Below are 17,623 nucleotides of genomic sequence, written 5' to 3' on the forward strand. Positions count from 1 at the left end.
AAAAAAAAAAAAACCTTTTTGAAAAAGGCACCAAAAGGGCACAATAGGGAACAGATAGTTTCCTCAATAGATGGTGCCACCAAAACTGGATTTCCACATGTGAAAGAATGAAATTGGACCCTTAATTTAGATAGTACACCAAAAAACCCCTCAAAATGTATAAAAGACTTATGTGTAAGATCTGAAATCATAATGCTAGAAGAGAATATAGAGAAGAGGATCTTGAAATTTTGATTTTTTGGGGGGGGACCTCACATTGAAGGTCATACTACTGAAGCAAAAATAAATAGAATTATATCAAACTAAAACGCACAGCAAAGACAACAATCAACAAACTGAAACCACAAACAGCATACTGTAGAGTAGGAAAAATATTTGCTAACTATATATCTGATAAGGAGTTAATATCCAAAATTTATAAAGAACTCTTACAAATCAATAGCAGCAAATCAACCTGATTAAAAAAATGAGCATCCTTGGGAGGGGAGCAAGATGGTGGCCAAGTAACAGCTTCTTTGCAACTGGGTATGGTGAGATTGGGGAGAGAAGACTCCAGACATCTCTGGCTTGTGGGCTCTGCCCAGACACATCCCTTTGGGGACAGAGGGAGACAGCGAGAGACTTCTAGACCCCAGGAGGAAGACAAAAGCACTGGAGAACTGGCAAGTGGTTGCATTCGTTGTTTGTTTGGTCTGAGGCCCTGGCTGCGGTGACTGTAATTACAATAGCAGCAAGACTGCAAAAGGGAAGGCCTTCCCTGTGGGCTGTTTTGTTTTTCTGGACTTGGGCATTCGGTTGAACTACCTTGGGAGAACTTGGGCAAGAGTGTTGTCTTGGACTTTAAGCATTATCTAGGGCCCCAGACTGAGCCGCTGAGCCAGAATGGAGCTAATATTGTTCAGCTGTGGGCCGCCTGCAGCCATTGTGGGAGAACTGCCCTCAGGGTCGCAGAGCCAGGTTTGGGCTGGGAGATCTTGGGTGAGTGATCAGCACCAAATGCCCGGTCTGAGAAGCTGGGGAAGAGCGGAGATTTCAGTGTTTGGCAGTAGCAGGGCTGCCTTGTAGCTCAGGCCTCAGGGGCATAGAGTAAGACTGGTTTTGGTGCACTGGATAAGCAAGCAGCCACTTAAATTCAGGAGCGAGCCCAGTGACAAGTGCTTTCCTGGGAAAGCCTCTGCTTAGCCAAGGTTAACGATTTTAAAACTTCTTTTAAGAGGACTGAGGAAAGATTTAGGCTCTCAAACCCCCGCCAGGTTTGAGAAACCAGTAGCGGCCTCCAGTCTGTATGATACAGCTGCATCAGCACCTGTGATACCCCAAGTGATCACCTGTTGCCCAGACAGTATTCAGCGAGATTATATATAGTGCTTTTTTTTTAATTGCAACATTTACCTCTAGATTTTTTTTTCTTTCTTCCTTTTTCTAGTATAAATATAATTTTCCATTGTTGCCGTCTTTAATAATAAGAACTTCATTTTTGCTAGTGTTTCTGTCCCTATTATTTGGTTTTTCCCCCAATTTTATCCCATAAAGATTTCTGGTTTTTTGTTTTGGTTTGATTAATAGTATTTTTGTCTTTCCTCTCTATTCAGTGGAGGTGAGGTACTGTGGTGTCTGAACAGGCTGGCAAAGAGCTTCTGAACTCAAGGGAATCACCCAACCCAGCAAGCACCCCCAGAGGTTGGGAGTTTTTAAGATTGGGTCAAAATACCCTACTGTACACCTTTTTACTTCTGTTTCCCTGTTTCTGTGCCTCTCTTCTTTTTGTCAATATTCTCGTTTACTCCCCCCCCCCCTTTTTTCTTAAATCTTTTTTCCCCCATCTTGCTCCTCAGTGTTCTCATCCTTTCAGTCCTGTACCAGAGTGACTCATTGAAACCTTAGGCCAGAGGCACAGTAACTTAAAGAGCGAGAGAAAGTGAAAGAAAAATTAGGACAAGGAAACAGATAAAACACTCATGAGGAAGAATCAGCAGAAAAATCCTGGCAACATGAAAAGCCAGTCCAGAGCAACACCCCCCAAGGGACCCTGAGGTAGCTACTACAGAGAGAGGATTCTACCTAAAGAAATGTTATAAATGACAGAAGGAGAATTTAAAATACAGATGATGAAAACAATGAAGGAAGTTGCTGAGAAAGTGGAAAATAACATAAAGGAAATCCAAAACAGAATCAAATAAGAGATGAACAATATGAAGAATATAGAAATGATATGGTAGAGCTGAAGGACTTGAGGCAATTAGGGAACTTAAACATGCAATAGAAAGTATCAATAACAGATTAGACCATGCAGAAGAAAGAATCTCAGAGGTAGAGGACAAAACTCTTGAGATAACTCAGATAGGTAAAGAGGCAGAAGAAAAGAGAGAGAAAGCAGAATGTTCACTGACAGAATTATGGGACTTTATGAAACATTCAAACATACAAGTTATAGGTATCCCAGGAGGGGAGGAGGAATGCCCCCGATAGATGGAAGCCATATTAGAGAAAAAAATTTCCCAAATGTCACCAAAGATTCTGACACACTTCTTTCAGAGGGATATTGAACCCCAGGTTGCCTCAACTCTAATAGAGCTTCTCTAAGACACATTTGTGATGAACCTGTCCAAAGTCAAGACAAAAGAAAAGATTCTGCAAGCTGCCAGGAGTAAGCACCAATTGATCTGCAGGGGCAAATCCATCAGGATTTGTGTAACTGCATGCACACTTTTGTAATGCAACTTTTCAAGCAAGAGGACAATGGTCATCTACCTTCAGTCTACTTAAACAGAACAATTTCCAGCCCAGAATTCTATATCTTGCTAAGCTAAGCTTTAAAATTGATGGAGAAATCAAATCTTTTATTACTGATATGCAAACATTGAGGAAATTCGCCACAAGACCAGCTTTACAGGAAATATTTTAACCTGTTCTACACTAACCATCACAATGGACCACCAGCAAAGTAAGCACCCAGAAATTAAAGGACAGAACCTAGCTTCCACAGTGATGAAAAAGACAAAACTAAGCAGTGGACTCTCACAAAATAAGATGAATAGAATGCTACCACACTTATCAGTTATCTCAATAAATGTTAATGGGTTGAATTCCTCACTGAAGAGGCATAGATTGGCTGATTAGATTAAAAAATACAAGCCATCCATTTGCTGTCTGCAGGAAACACACCTAGCCTCAAAAGACAAATTAAAACTCAGCGTTAAGGGTTGGAAGACAATTTTTCAGGCAAATGGAATTCAGAAGAAAAGAGGGGTTGCAATCTTATAATTAGTCTGAGCAATATGACATCCTATAACACCATAATAATAGGGGACTTTAACATTCCTCTTATAGAGCTGGACAGATCCTCTAAATAGAAATTAAACAAAGATATAAGGGACTTAAATGAGACCCTAGAACAACTGTCCTTGTTAGATCTATATAGAACACTCCTTTCCAAAGCAAAAGAATATACATGCTTCTCATTGGCCCATGGAACATTCTTCACCGGGGCCCCAGGTCCTCCCATGCCTGCCTCAGCCACCCACAGTCCTGCTCCTCTCAATGCTCAGGAGCTGTCCCAGGAAATCAGGGCTTTTCTGACTGGTGTAGATCCCATTCTGAGCCACCAGCTCTCAGCCTGGGAACATGCTTGTTGTGTTCTCCTCCTGCTCTGTTCTTTGCCCCCTGCTCGGGCTGCTGTGCTTGATCACTTGAGAGGTATCTTTGATGAGAGTGTCCCGGCCCACCTTGCTGCCCTGGATGAAAGCCTGTGGCTGGTCCACCTCACCTTTGTCAACTTCTACCCTCCCATGTCCCTGCTGGGGGACCTGTTTTAAAGGATGTGGTACAGGAAGTGCAGCAGGTGCTAACCCAAAGGCCTGGGCACCTGTGATTAGCGCCTGGTCCATTGACCTCATGGGACAACTGAGCAGCACATACTCAGGCCAGCACCAGCGTGTGCCCCATGCTACTGGCTCTCTCAGTGAATTGCTGCAGCTGTGGATGGGCTGTAGGGCCACACGCACGTTAATGGACATCTACATGCAGTGCCTCTCGGCTCTCATTGGTAGCTGCCCAGATGCATGTGTGGATGCCTTGCTGGATACCTCTGTTCAGCATTCCTCACACTTTGACTGGGTTGTAGCACATATTGGCTCTTCTTTTCTTGGCACCATCATCTCCTGAGCCCTCTCTTGTGGCCTTAAGGACTTCGGTGTCCATGGTGGGCCTGGAGGTGGAGTTAGTGGTAGTGGTGGAAGTTCTTCTCAAACCCCCTGTACAGACCCTTTCCCTGGATCTCCTGCCATCCCTGGAGAGAAACAGGTGCCCAAGATTGCCTCAGTTGTAGGTATTTTAGGACACTTGGCCTCCTGCTGTGGAGACGGCATCTGGCGAGAGCTCCTACAAATGTTCCATGATAGCCTGGCAGGGGGGCACTGGGGCCTGGAATGGCGACCCTCCCTTCAGGCCACAGTTCCCTTCCTAATTGCAGCTGGTGGTCATGTCACCAGCTTTGTTGGGCAGTCTCTGGAGAACTCATGGATTGCCTGAAGCTGCCAGCTGTAGAGTCAGCTGTAGCAGTACCTGCAGCTCCTGAGAGGAGCTGGACAACATGCTAAACCTGGCTGTGCACCTGGCTGTGCCACTGCATCTGGTAGACACTGCTTCAGTTATTACCACCCAGGACCTGGCTGTGCCAGACACCATATGTGAGGCCTGTGATCTGCTAATCCAGCTGTTGCTGCTGCACCTGCAAAAACTGGTTCACCAGGGAGGGTCTCTTGGGGAAGGAGTACTGGGCCCACCCCCACTACCTTGCCCAGTGGCCTTTTTAGATGTGCTAAGAAACCATGTTGGATAGTTATGTGGAGAGTCTTTACAACTGGAAAGGAAGCACTTCCTCTGCAGCACCAACTCTTGGGCCTTTTATCTATCTATACCCGGCCTAGCTGTGGACCTGAGGCCTCAGGCCATCTACTGAGCCAAGCCCGAAGCCCTGAAGAGTTGGATTTGGCCACTCAGTTATATGCAGGACTGGTAGTCAGTCACTCTGGCCTCCTGCCCCTGGCCTTCCAAAGCTGCCTGGCTCGAGTGCATGCAGGGAATTTACAGCCTCCATTCACTGCCAGGTTCCTGTGCAACTTGGCACTGCCGGTGGGGTGGGAACAGTAGGGTGGTGAGGAGCCCAGTTTGGGGAGCCTGCCTCAGTCCATTTGTCTGACCTGGCTCCTCTCCTGCTACATCCTAAGGAGGAAGTAGCTGAAGCTACTGTCTCCCTCCTGGCCATTTGTCCCTTTCCTCTGGAAGGCTTATCTCCCTCCCAACTCCTGGGACTTGTGAGGGCTGGGGGGCACCAATTCTTTGTCTGAGGCTGCATGGTCCTCCAGGTGTGGCCTCAGCTTCCTAGCTTCTTATGTCTCAGAACTCCCTAGGTGGGCTCAAGGCTGTCCTGCAGCTGCTTGTTGAGGGAGCCTTACACGGAAGCAATACAGAATTATTTGGAGGGGAAGTGGATGGGGACAATGAGAATCTCTTCTGCTGTCTCAGCTCCTTTGGCTTCTGCCTTCCTTTTGGACACTTAACTAGTGGCACACTGCAGCTGTGGCAGGTCTAGAGGGATTTGGTCAGTTTTCCATGCTGGAGACATTGGTCATAGATTAAAGCCACCCAAGTTTGTCCAGTCACGAAATCAGCAGGAAGTGACCTATAATTCCCAGAGCCTCTTCAGCCTCTTGGTTTACTACTGCAGTGCCCCTGGGGGTGTTGAATCTGGGGGATACTGGGGGGCTCCCATCCTGAGCCAAAGCAGTGCCGGTGACCTTGGTGGAGAGTGTGTGTCCTGATGCAGCTGTGGCTGAGTTGGCCTGGACCCTGAGGAGCGTGCCCAGGCCACTGCAGAGTGGGACCTCCGCATTGTCCGGGGCTTCCAGGAATAGCCCTTGCTCTTTGAGCTGTTAAAGCTGGTAGCAGCTGCTCCCCCAGCCCTGTGCTACTGCTCCACACTGTTGCCGGGACTGTTAGTTGCCCTCTTGGGCCATTGGGAAACCGCTTGCCATCCTGACACAGCCCACTCACCCTGGTGTCTGGAGGCATCCTGTATCCTAGTGACTGTCAATGGCTGAAGGAAGTCCCCAGCCCTGGGCAATATGCACGAGGTATTTAGCCAGTTGGTACCTTTCAGTGTCTGGGACTTTCTCTGGGAGCATGGCCCCCTGCCCCAAAAGCTCATCTTCCAGTCTGAGCCTGGCTGCTTCATCTGGGAGTTCTCCAGGGATGGTGGGGGTAAAGGTGGAGCCCATCTGGCTGTGCTACACAGTATCCTCCACTGTAACATCTACCGCCTGGGCCTTTTCTCTGGCCGTTTCCAGGCACCTCCACCATCCACTCCCCTTTGGCAGGGGACATAGTCTTTCCTATGCTCTGAAAGGCCAGGAAGGTTGAGCAGTGAGAGAGAGAGAGAAGGAACTAAGGTGCTACGGAAGGGTGGAGGTTTCTAAGTCTAAGCACTGTCACTTATTCCTTCCCCCACCTTTTTTTCTAAATAAAATTTGCCGAGTTGAGAAAACCCTCTCCCAGTTCTTGGAAAATAAAAAACTAACAAAAAAATATAAAAGTAAAAAATAGGCAAAGGCCCCGAACAGATATTTCTCTAAAGAAGACATACAAATGGCCAACAGATACATGAGAAGGTGCTCAACATCTTAAGGGAAATGCAAATTAAAACCACTGTGGGCTATCATCACACACACCCATTAGGATGGCTATTCTCAAAAAGACAAATCAAAATAACAAATGTTGCAAGATGTAGAGAAAAGGAGGAGTCCTTACATACTATAGAATGGGAGCATAAGTTGGTAGAGACATTATGGAAAATGGCATGGAGGTTCCTAAAAAAATTAGAAATAGAACTTTCACAAGACCTAGCAGTCTTTCTGGGAGTATCAGAGAAGAGGAAATGACACCTTGTAAAGATATCTGTACTCCCACTGTTCATTCACAATAGCTAAGATAATGGAAACAACCCAGATGTCCACTAAAGAAGGAGATCCTACCATTTGTCAAAACATGGGTAGACCTGGAAGATACCATGCTAGGCGAAATAAATCAGATGCCAGGAAAAAAGCTGCACGATCTTACTTACATGTGTAATCTTTAAGAAAAGTGTCATATAAAAAGACAGAATAAAACTGGTTAGGGTGGCGCCTATGGCTCAAAGGAGTAGAGCGCCAGCCCCATATACCGGAGTTGGCAGGTTCAAACCCAGCCCCAGTCAAAAACTGAAAACAAACAAACAAACAAACAAACAAACACAAACTGGTTACCATGGACCAGTGGGGGCAGGAAGGGAGGCAGACGAAATGGAGAGACACAGGTCAAAGGATACAAAGTAGTAGATAAGTAGGCTGAACAAGTCTAGAGTTATTAAAATTATATTAAGGATTTTTGTTAAATAAGTATACGGTAATTGCTGTTGTCACAAAAAAGTAACAGATGATAGATACAGTAATCTGCTTCACTATAATAACTTCTACTGTGTATCCCATAACCTCATGGTGTAACATGCTGAGGAAATTTGCTGGAACTAAAACGAAGAAACTTTGCTTTATTCTCAGTAACCCTGCAAACCATTTCAGTTGAAAGGATGCATACACACCCCCTTTATATTCACTAACCTCCCAGAGAAGTACTTGGTGGAAGTTTATGTGGTGAGTGACGAAGAAGAAATGTAATTCAGCACGTCAGTACTATTTATTAATAGTCACACGTTCTGATCTATTTTCAGATAGTATGGAGAAATAAGTAAATTCCCATACAACTGCTTTTGCATTGTAGAATTATGTGTTTTTCTGAGTCTTGGAGAGGAAACAGACACCTTGTATTTGGCTCCTTATTTAAGCTATTTGGAGCAGCCACCTTATTGGAACCAAGTGGTTAGACTTGTTGGTTATATTGTTTCTCCTTCATTGTGGTTTCCATACTGATGAGAGTGAAGACAGAGGGTTCTAAAAGTGAAAATTGACTGGTGAGAGGTCTTTGTTTTGTTTTTATGACACTTGTTAAGAGTTAGCTAGGTGTGTCACAAATGTAATTTAATAATAAGGTAGGAGCAAACTGAGAAATCATAAAACAGTAAAGAAGCTGGGCATAAGGAGAATACAGAATAGTGAATGGGCTGAGAGAAATGAAATGTGAAGAAGCACCGTTGGGCCACATTGTGCAGTATGATCTGTAGTTCCCAACCATTCCATATAGTACATTGCATTGAGTGACATGAGTTGGGCTGGTACCTAATGGCAAAACCAGTGTTTGCTGATAGTAAACAAATTAAACAAAAAAGATGAAAACTAAGTTTTATGGGGGAAAATTTAAGAACAGAAAGCCCAACTTTTTCAAAATAGAAATTACTAAATGTAGTATGGTTGGTAAGAGTTTGTATTGCGGGGTTGGGTGTTTTGTTTTTTCTTCTTTTAACACTTTGGCCACTAGGTTATTTCCATCTTTTTATAGTAACAGTTTTCCTCTCCCTTAGGGAAGGATTTCTGATTAGATTGATGACCTGTTATTCAGACAGTTGCAGATTTACTGATTCACTTTATATGTATGTACATATATATGTTATATGTATATTCACTTTTATATATATTCACTTTCTATATATATATAGCTATAAACTATTGATCTTTAAGGAAACATGCATATGCACTGTTTAAAGTTGAGTTTAGTAGGCCTCAGCTTGCTCAGAAGCAATTATAGTATTTTGTTAAAAACAATAAAAACATTGTTTTCTATGGTATTATGAAATGTGTGAGCTAAAATACTGTCCTTTGCATGTATTTGTTTTGTATTTCTCTGTGTACAGTTAGGTTTCTTTCACATAGAAATCTCAAGCAGGCAAAAAGTAATTAGTGGTTTTTCTGTCCTATTCCTATGGTTAGTGCTTGTGCTGTCTATTTGCATTTGTCTGTAGGGGGTTTTCAGGGCCTATGGGGTTTAGTTGGCTCACTCAGGACTTACCATCCTGGGGAGCACTGGCCTGTCCCTGAAGGATATAGGCAAGTCAGTTCTGAGAGGGCCTCATGTACCATGCTATTGCTATTGGGATATTTTTTACAGGATTATATTGCCCTAGCAAGGAATTTACTCGAGAAGTTGGGAGTTAAGATTAATTTATTCATTCAGCAGTGAATTGGTGTGCCACACCTTTGTGCCATGTGCCAAGGTAGATGGTAATATAGAGGTGAATGTGATATGAGCTTTCCCTGTGAGGAACTCAGTGGGGAACATAAATATTCACATAGAATATAATGTGTTCACAATGTGATCAGTGCTAGAGTGAAGGTATGAATAAAATGCTTTAGGAGTTTAGCATAGGAAATGACTGAAGAGATTTGGCAAAGGCATCATGGAGGAGATGGCATTTAAAGCAGCATTTTTAACGTTAAGTAGGCATTGACCAAGATGCAGAGGTATTCCAAACATATCAAGCATGAGCCTAAAGTCATGAAAGGTCGTCGTATGTTTTCAGAACAATGAAATGCTCAGAATTGCTCTTATGTGGTTAGGAGTAGGAACAGAAGTAGGATGGGGACAGTTAGACAATTTGCCACACAAGAAGTTAAGACCTTCTACAGTATCTAAGAAGCCAGCAGAGTCCTTAGAGGAGTAACATAATGAGATTGGTGGGATTTGGGAGTTGTGTTTGTTTTTAAGGACGTGAACACTTGGCTTCATGGGAGAAAGGAATAGGAAAAAAATCTAAAGTCAGTTACGAAAATGGTAGAGTTGTTAAAGAAGGGAATTGTGAGGCTCTCGACCAAAGTAGGGGTAGTGGGAATGGAGGTAAGGAAGAGTCTGAGCAGAATTTGAGATGGGTGCCATACTGGTTTAGTAGATTGATGGGAGAAAAGGGGGAGTTGAGAAGAGCTCCCAGGTTTCTATGTCTCCTGTTACTGAGTGGGTGGTGGATGTTGTTCATGGAGACAGGGACTGCAGAGGAGGTGCAGCTTTGCAGGAGATGATGAATTCATTTTGGAGATGTTTTTGTGCTTTTAAAGACATCCAAAGTGAGAGTACTTGCAAGTAAGTCTAGAGATAGGAGATTTACATATTTTAAAGTACAGTGCTCTAAGTGAATACAGTCACTCAGGCTGAGGGGGAAGCATAATTTGAATAAGGGGACAAGGACACACAATCTGGCAGGGAGTACATGGTGGTGCTAGGGAGGTGGAGAAAATAGTCATGAAAGTAGTGGGAAGACCAGTAGAGAGTAGTGACCTGTGAACAGGGAGAGGATAGGTTCCAAAACAGATGATGAACACAGGTGAATGGTTTGAAGAATTTAAAGAGAAGATGGATCAATTAAGTACACAGAACATTGATTTGGCAGTTGGCAATGCGATTGTTACCTTTACTGAAAGTTAGTAAGGTGAACTATAGCCAGGCAGTAATTCACTTTACCATGAGTAGGACCATTAGTTTGGATGGTTGCTAGAGGGTATGAGAAGGGGTTTGCATCTAATGTGGTGGTTATCTTTAAATAGTTAAGGGGAACTTTTTCTATGAGATGGGGAGAAGGGAAGAAGTGAGAATTATGCCTTCATTAAGTTAATCTAGAGGTGGGAATATGGAGGAAGCCTGTGCCTAAGAGCTATTGTTTTCTGAGTAGGAGTTGAAGTGAGGAGAGCAGAGTAATCATAGTTGGATTTGAGCATTAGTTTGCACTGGGTTCTGTGCCATGTACTTTATGCAGTTGACCCTTGAACAATGTGGAGGTTAGGGGCACCGACCCCCACACAGTTAAAAATCCATGTATAGCTTTTGACTCCCCCCAAACTTTACTAATAGTCTGTTGTTGACCAGAAACCTTACCAATAACATAGTTTATTTTTTGTATGTGTTATGTATTTTACTTTTCCTGTAAAGTAAGGTATAGAAAGGAAAATATGTTAAGAAAATCATAAGGAAGAGGACATATATTATTTAAGTGGAAGTCAGTCATCTTTAAGGTCTTCATCTTTGTCTTCATATTGACTAGACAGAGGAAGAATAGCTGGTCTTGCTATCTCAGGGGTGGTTGAGGCTGAAGAGAATCCATGTATAAGTAGCCCAAACCTGTGTTGTTAAAGGGTCAGCAGTGTATGTTCATTTGGTTTTGATCCTGCTCCCCTGTACTTCTCTCTTCTCTTCCCTCCCCTCCCCTCCCCTCCCCTCCCTTCTCTCTCTATGTTATCATAGTACCCATTTTGGAAATGAAGACATGGGTTCAGAGAAATTACATACTTTGTCTGAAGTCACATACTTAATAAATGTTGAATCTAGGTTTTGGAATAACTTGGTCTGATTCCATCATCCTTAATTTTTAATCAAGGGATTGAGTAGAGAGTATGAGGTAGAAAAGGTAAGATTTGATACAGCTGTCATGGAGAAAGTAAATAATGCTTTGCAGATATCCCCGGTGCAGGGAAAGAGAGGAATTGGTAACTTGAAAATTCCAAATTTGGTCTCTTTCTCAACCCCCAGTAGAAGTGACTTGAAAAGTACCAGAAGCTAACTGGTACAGGTAAAATAGGAAATTAAAATCAATGTTATTTCTATAACAGCGTTGGGGCATGGCTTGTTTTTTTTATATTAATAATTACAAATGTTGGTAGATTTTATAAGCTTTGGCTGTGCACTACTCTATAACCCATCTGACCAAGTAAGATTGGAATTTGGCAGAAAATCAGAAAGACATCATTAGTTTAACATTCCCTTGGAACCAGAATCCCAAAGAGAGGAGAAAGGTATTGAAAAGTATAACCTAAAAATCTGTCACTGGTGAGTATTTTTGTGAGATTTCTGAGTATGTTCATGGTTCTAACCATTGGTTTTAAGTTAAAAAAAATTATCATTGGTATTATTTATTTATATTTGTTGGCCACATTTTTGATAATTTAATTTTATTCCACCTCATATTTTTCACTCTTGCTCAGGGTGGTCTCAAACTCCTGTGCTCTCAAGGACTCCTCTCAAAGTCCTAGGATTACTGGTGTGAGCCACTATGCTTAGCCTGTTTGTTTTGTTTTGCTTCACTTGCTCAACACATTGAATTGAGTACCTAATTGTGTACTAAGTTCTGAGGATACAGTGGTGAATAAAGCAAAGCTTCTACTTCATGGAGATAGTCTTTAAGCAAATAAATGTGTCAAGTTATGAAGTGCTATGAACTGGAAAGAATGCAGTATAAGGAGTTAGAATGTGAGAGTGGTGGTTTTGTACCTAGTATGGTCAGGGAAGGTCTCTTTTGTGGGAATGAGTCACCTGAGGGAATAACAGTGAGGACAGTGATCTTTCTGTATGGCCACAGTGGTCAGTGTACAGGAACAAGAAGAAGGCCAGCATGACTAGGGAAGAGTGAGTTCATGGAGGGAGCCAGGGTCAGGTTAATGGGGTTCCTTGTAGGCTGTGCTAAGAACTTGGGATAGCTGTAGTTCATGTGTTTTCATAATTAACTGAGATTTGATATAATGATTAAATTGCCAGAGTTCAAGTCAGCATCTCTGGCAATTTTTATATTTATACTGTTGTATTATTTTTATTTTATAGGATGGAACAAAATTCATCTGTATTGGGGCTCTATATTCTGAGCTTTTGGCTGTCAGCAGTAAAGGAGAACTTTATCAGTGGAAATGGAGTGAATCTGAGCCTTACAGAAATGCCCAGGTATTTTATTTTATTAAATCTTGCTTTAAATAGATCTGTGTATCAACATACAAAATAGTAATCATTTTTTTTATGCTTTCAAAGAATCCTTCATTACATCATCCACGAGCAACATTTTTGGGGTTAACCAATGAAAAGATAGTCCTTCTATCTGCAAATAGCATAAGAGCAACTGTAGCTACAGAAAGTAACAAGGTATGAAATACTTTGCATTGATAAACATTTCATGCTTAAATTCTTAGTTTTCTTTCTTTTCTTGTCTCTTCTCTTCTTTTTTTTTTTTTTCTTGAGACAGAGTCTTACTTAGTTGCCCTCAGTTGAGTATCATGGCATTATAGCTCATAGCAACCTTTATCTTTTGGCTCAAGGAATTCTCTTTCCTCAGCCTCCCAAGTAGCTAAGACTACAGGCGCCTGCCTCAACACCTGGCTATTTTTACAGATGAGGTCTTGCTCTAGCTTAGGCTGGTCTCGTGAGCTCAGGTGATCCACCCACCTTAGCCTCCCAAAGTTTGTAATTACAGGCATGAGCCACTGTGCCCAGCCTTCATCTTTTCATTTTTTATCTTTCTATCAAAAATACAAAGTATCTCAAGCCTTAGTAGAGTAATGTGTCATTTGTGTTAATACTATACCACTCTAAAAGTAGCTTTCTATTTTACGTGAGGGAAAAATATTCAGGAAAAGAGGAGACGTTGAAAAACTGTGAAATATAGATTGAGAAAATAAGGATATATATATATGCTTCAAATTATCAATTTGGCATCAAAGTCACAAAACTTTTAAAAATTATTGGAACATATATTTACTTCTGGTTAATGCCTTAAAGGTAGCCATAGACATTTATTTCAATAATTGCTATTGTGATTAGTGTGAAGAAAGTTTAAGAAATTTTTTGAATGATGTATTTTTGTTGCTGTTAGCTTAAAACATTTTAGAATTCCAGTTCATGGAGTATGTATACCTTGTCCTAGTTTTAACCACAATTCTTTTGAAAAGACTGTTTGTTTTTATTTAAGCCTCTAATATTTATTCTTAAGGTTGCTACATGGGTGGATGAAACTTTAAGTTCTGTGGCTTCCAAATTAGAGCACACTGCACAGACATATTCAGAACTTCAAGGAGAGCGGATAGTTTCTTTACACTGCTGTGCCCTTTATACCTGCGCCCAGCTGGAGAACAATTTATATTGGTGGTGAGTCTTACAGGGAGGAGGGATTTCTTGTAAGTTTTTATACGTGTTGGGAGAAGTGCTTTGAGGTGAATACCAACAAGGGAAGATCAGTCAAAAGATAATGTTTTATAGAGAGGAAACTTCACTTTGTAGTAAAATAACATTCAAAAACTTTTAAAAAGATAAATTTACAAAAGTAACACATATTAGGGGTTATAATTATTAAATTTTATAAAATTTTAAAGTGGGAACAAAAGTCATCTAGAGTTCTGCAATGCAAAAAGTAACTAGTATTAACATTTGGGAGGGCACTTTTAACCTTTTTTCCCCCCACCTATATTTAAACGTGGACTTTGTTTTTATGTATAGTAAGTATAGGATAGAGAATATCTTTTCATTTTATGTGTGAAAGTTTTTGCGTTATTTAATTATAGCTTTTCTGTTACTAAGGTGGTTTTAACTTTTTTCTTTGTTGTATTTTAGGGACCTACCAGTAAATTATTTTTGGCAAAAGTAATATGTAAAGAAGAAAAAAATAACAGTTGTATTTCCTATAAAATTTAATTCAAAAGGTTTAATGTAAATAGGTCTAGTTATTTATTAAACCTATAAGTTGGAATTAAGAGTAAATAATACATGTTGATACTATTCTGAAGCAAAAATACTGGAAATATACCATTTAAATGTTTAAATGATAATATGTATAATTTCAAAATTATTTAATAGGCTGCTTTGCTGCTTATTTGACCACTTTATGTTTTTCCTTTACAGGGGTGTAGTCCCTTTTAGTCAAAGGAAGAAAATGTTAGAGAAAGCTAGAGCAAAAAATAAAAAACCCAAATCCAGTGCTGGTATTTCCTCAATGCCAAACATCACTGTTGGTACCCAAGTAAGTGATTAGGATTATGCCAATCTTAGTGGCGTTGTTTCTCCTCAAAATTACTTTCTTTTCCCTGTAATCAGTTCTTCTACAAGCCATTTTATAGATGGGCATCAGTTGAAGAACCATATTCTGTGTGTATGTGTGTGTCACATCATTCTTTCTACATTTAGTAGTTGAGTAACACTATTGATTCTGACTCTTTTCCAGTCAGTTTTCCTGTGTTGCAGGATTTCTGTGTGCGTTTGGTTTTCCAAGAATCATTTGATACTTTAAAAATGCTGAAGCTGGATCCCATTCCCTAAATGTTGTTTTAGTTTCTCTAGTGGTGGGACTAGGTAGTGTTGTGCTCAGCAAACATCCCAGCTAATTCTTAAGACTAAATAGCCTTGGTGTCTTAGCGCACAGCAACTTTAAACTCTTGGTTCCAGTGAACCTCTTGCCTCAGCCTTTCCCAAGTAGCTGGGACTGTAGGTGCCCGCCAGGACACCTGGCTAATTTTTTTTTTGAAATGGGGTCTTACTCTGGCTCAGGCTGGTCTCCAACCTGTGAGCTCAGGCAGTCCCCCTGCCTCGGCCTCCTAAGTGCTGGGATTACAGGTGTGAGCCACCGCATCTGGCCTTGAAAGGTTATTGCTTTAGGGGGTTGTTATTAGTGAAGCAAGAGGTGTTGTCAAATCCTCAGTTCTACTAGTTTCTGTTCTTTTGGTTCTGAGATGGTTTCAGGTTCTTATAGGTACTCTTTATGGAAGGTGATTTTCTAATATGTCAGTGGTTCTCAAAGGGTGGTCCAAAGTTCCTACCTGCTCTTCAATGCTTTCAGGGAATCTACACATTCTTTTCCTTTCAGTTATGTATCTGTGTGAATATCTTTGTACTTTACGTCAGAATAACGTATCACAACAGATTGAATGCAGAAGTAGATATGAGAATCCAGCTGTCATTCTATTAAATCTGACATTAAGGGATTTGCTGAAATGTAAACAACATCACTGTTCTCACTACTACTTTTTTTAATCTAGTTATTTTCAAAAGTTAATGCTAAATTTTTATTAAACATGCCGAAATCACTTTGCTTCTTCATTTTAGGGACAAATTTTCCTTCTGTCTTTTTAAAAAATCTCACTACAAATGAGGAAGAAACAAATTTTCTTGGTGTAGACCTTAAAGTTGAAGCTTTCTTAAAAGCCTTATTGGTTATGTAAGATTTGGAAAACCCAGGAAGTAATACTTTTATGTATTGTGTTTTCATACGTTTGAAATAAATGTACATTTCTATTAAAATTGTCTTCTTTTTTTGAGACAAGGTTTAGCCCTGTTGCCCAGGCATCATCATAGCTCACTGCAACCTCAAACTCCTGGGCTCAGGTGGTCCTCCAGGATTACCTCTCTAGTAGTTGGGACTATAGGCATGCGCTGCCACACCTGGCTTATTTTTCTGTTTTTAGTAGAGATGGGGTCTCACGCTTGGTCAAGCTGGTCCCTAACTCCTGAGCTCAAGTGATCCTCCTGCCTTGGCATCCCAGAGCACTACGATTATAGATAGGAGCTACCATGCCTGGCCAAAATTACATTATCTTAATGGTAGTTTTCTTTTGTTTGCTAGGTATGTTTAAGAAATAATCCTCTTTATCATGCTGGAGCAGTTGCATTTTCAATTAGTGCTGGGATTCCTAAAGTTGGTGTTTTAATGGAGTCAGTTTGGAATATGAATGACAGCTGTAGATTTCAACTGAGATCTCCTGAAAGCTTGAAAAGCATGGAAAAAGCTAGCAAAACTACTGAAGCTAAGTAAGTACTGTGCTCTAACAAATCTTGTTACGCTAGTTGATTGTTTGGTCTGCATATGAATTGGGAATAAAGCTTATCTGAATCATTGCTCCAAGTTATTGATAGCTTTGTGTGGTGTATATTTCTTAACTGTATTAAAACATTTGAAAGTATGTATTATAGATCCTTTTTAGTACCTGAGACTTAAAGTTTTAAATAAGCATAAACATGTCTTAAAAGTATGCTCTTTCACAAGTTTTTCTTTATACCCTTTTCCTAATTGTAAGAAGATTCTTATTTCTTATCTCAGGCCTGAAAGTAAGCAGGAACCAGTGAAAACAGAGATGGGTCCTCCACCATCTCCAGCCTCCACATGTAGTGATGCGTCCTCAATTGCCAGCAGTGCATCCATGCCATATAGTAAGTGCTATGTGTTATACACCTTGGTCAAAATAAGGATCCCAGCAGACAGCTGTGTTTGTGTTTTTCTGATTTGAGGCGACCCATGTCACATTTTATATCTTTTTATATATAAATTTTATTCCTACTAGTTTGACTTTTTTTACATAGCTTTTTAAAAATGCAAAGATAGTACTTACAGTGTTGACTACTTCTTTTGTTTTTGAGAATTATAATTTTTAAAAATGTATAAAATTCATTGCAGTAATAGGAAATAACTTGCCACTAACTAGACAGTCTACCCATCTTTGTTGAGACTCTTGCAATTGTAAATTGGTTATAGATTGGTTACACTTTTAGTCAGAATTTATAGAACTTACAAAGGTAGACATACTACTATACGATGCAATTAAAGGTTTTTTTTTTTTAAAGTTCCTTAAAATAAATTTTATAGTATAATTGCTTTGCAACTTAGGAAATTAAAAATTAGACTTTAAAACTTATGTGATAGTTGGGTGGTGTCTGTTGCTCAGTGGATAGGGCGCTGGCCCCATATACCAAGGATGGTGGGTTCGAATCCAGCCCCAGCCAAACTGCAACAACAACAACAAAATAGCTGGGTGTTGTGGTGGGCGCCTATAGTCCCAGCTACTCGGGAAGCTGAGGCAAGAGACTCGCCTAAGCCCAGGAGTTGGAGGTTGTTGTGAGCTGTGATGCCAGG

General features: G+C 40.8%; 1 protein-coding gene and 1 pseudogene across 3 annotated transcripts in view; both read left to right on the forward strand.

Annotated features, from left to right (window-relative positions):
- Positions 1 to 17,623, forward strand: part of UBR5 (ubiquitin protein ligase E3 component n-recognin 5) — a 153,338-nt gene that overhangs the window by 73,294 nt on the left and 62,421 nt on the right. For all 3 annotated transcript variants that reach the window (XM_023517422.1, XM_023517434.1, XM_023517425.1), the window contains exons 10-15: positions 12,565 to 12,681; positions 12,766 to 12,876; positions 13,721 to 13,875; positions 14,626 to 14,743; positions 16,340 to 16,524; positions 16,814 to 16,923. In XM_023517422.1, the coding sequence (XP_023373190.1) occupies positions 12,565 to 12,681; positions 12,766 to 12,876; positions 13,721 to 13,875; positions 14,626 to 14,743; positions 16,340 to 16,524; positions 16,814 to 16,923 (796 nt within the window). The remainder of the gene's footprint in view (positions 1 to 12,564; positions 12,682 to 12,765; positions 12,877 to 13,720; positions 13,876 to 14,625; positions 14,744 to 16,339; positions 16,525 to 16,813; positions 16,924 to 17,623) is intronic.
- On the forward strand, positions 3,462 to 6,386 carry LOC111727871 (annotated as a pseudogene).

The sequence above is a fragment of the Otolemur garnettii genome, unplaced genomic scaffold (assembly GCF_000181295.1).
Source record: "Otolemur garnettii isolate 467f Iridium unplaced genomic scaffold, OtoGar3 scaffold00004, whole genome shotgun sequence".
NCBI lineage: Eukaryota > Metazoa > Chordata > Mammalia > Primates > Galagidae > Otolemur > Otolemur garnettii.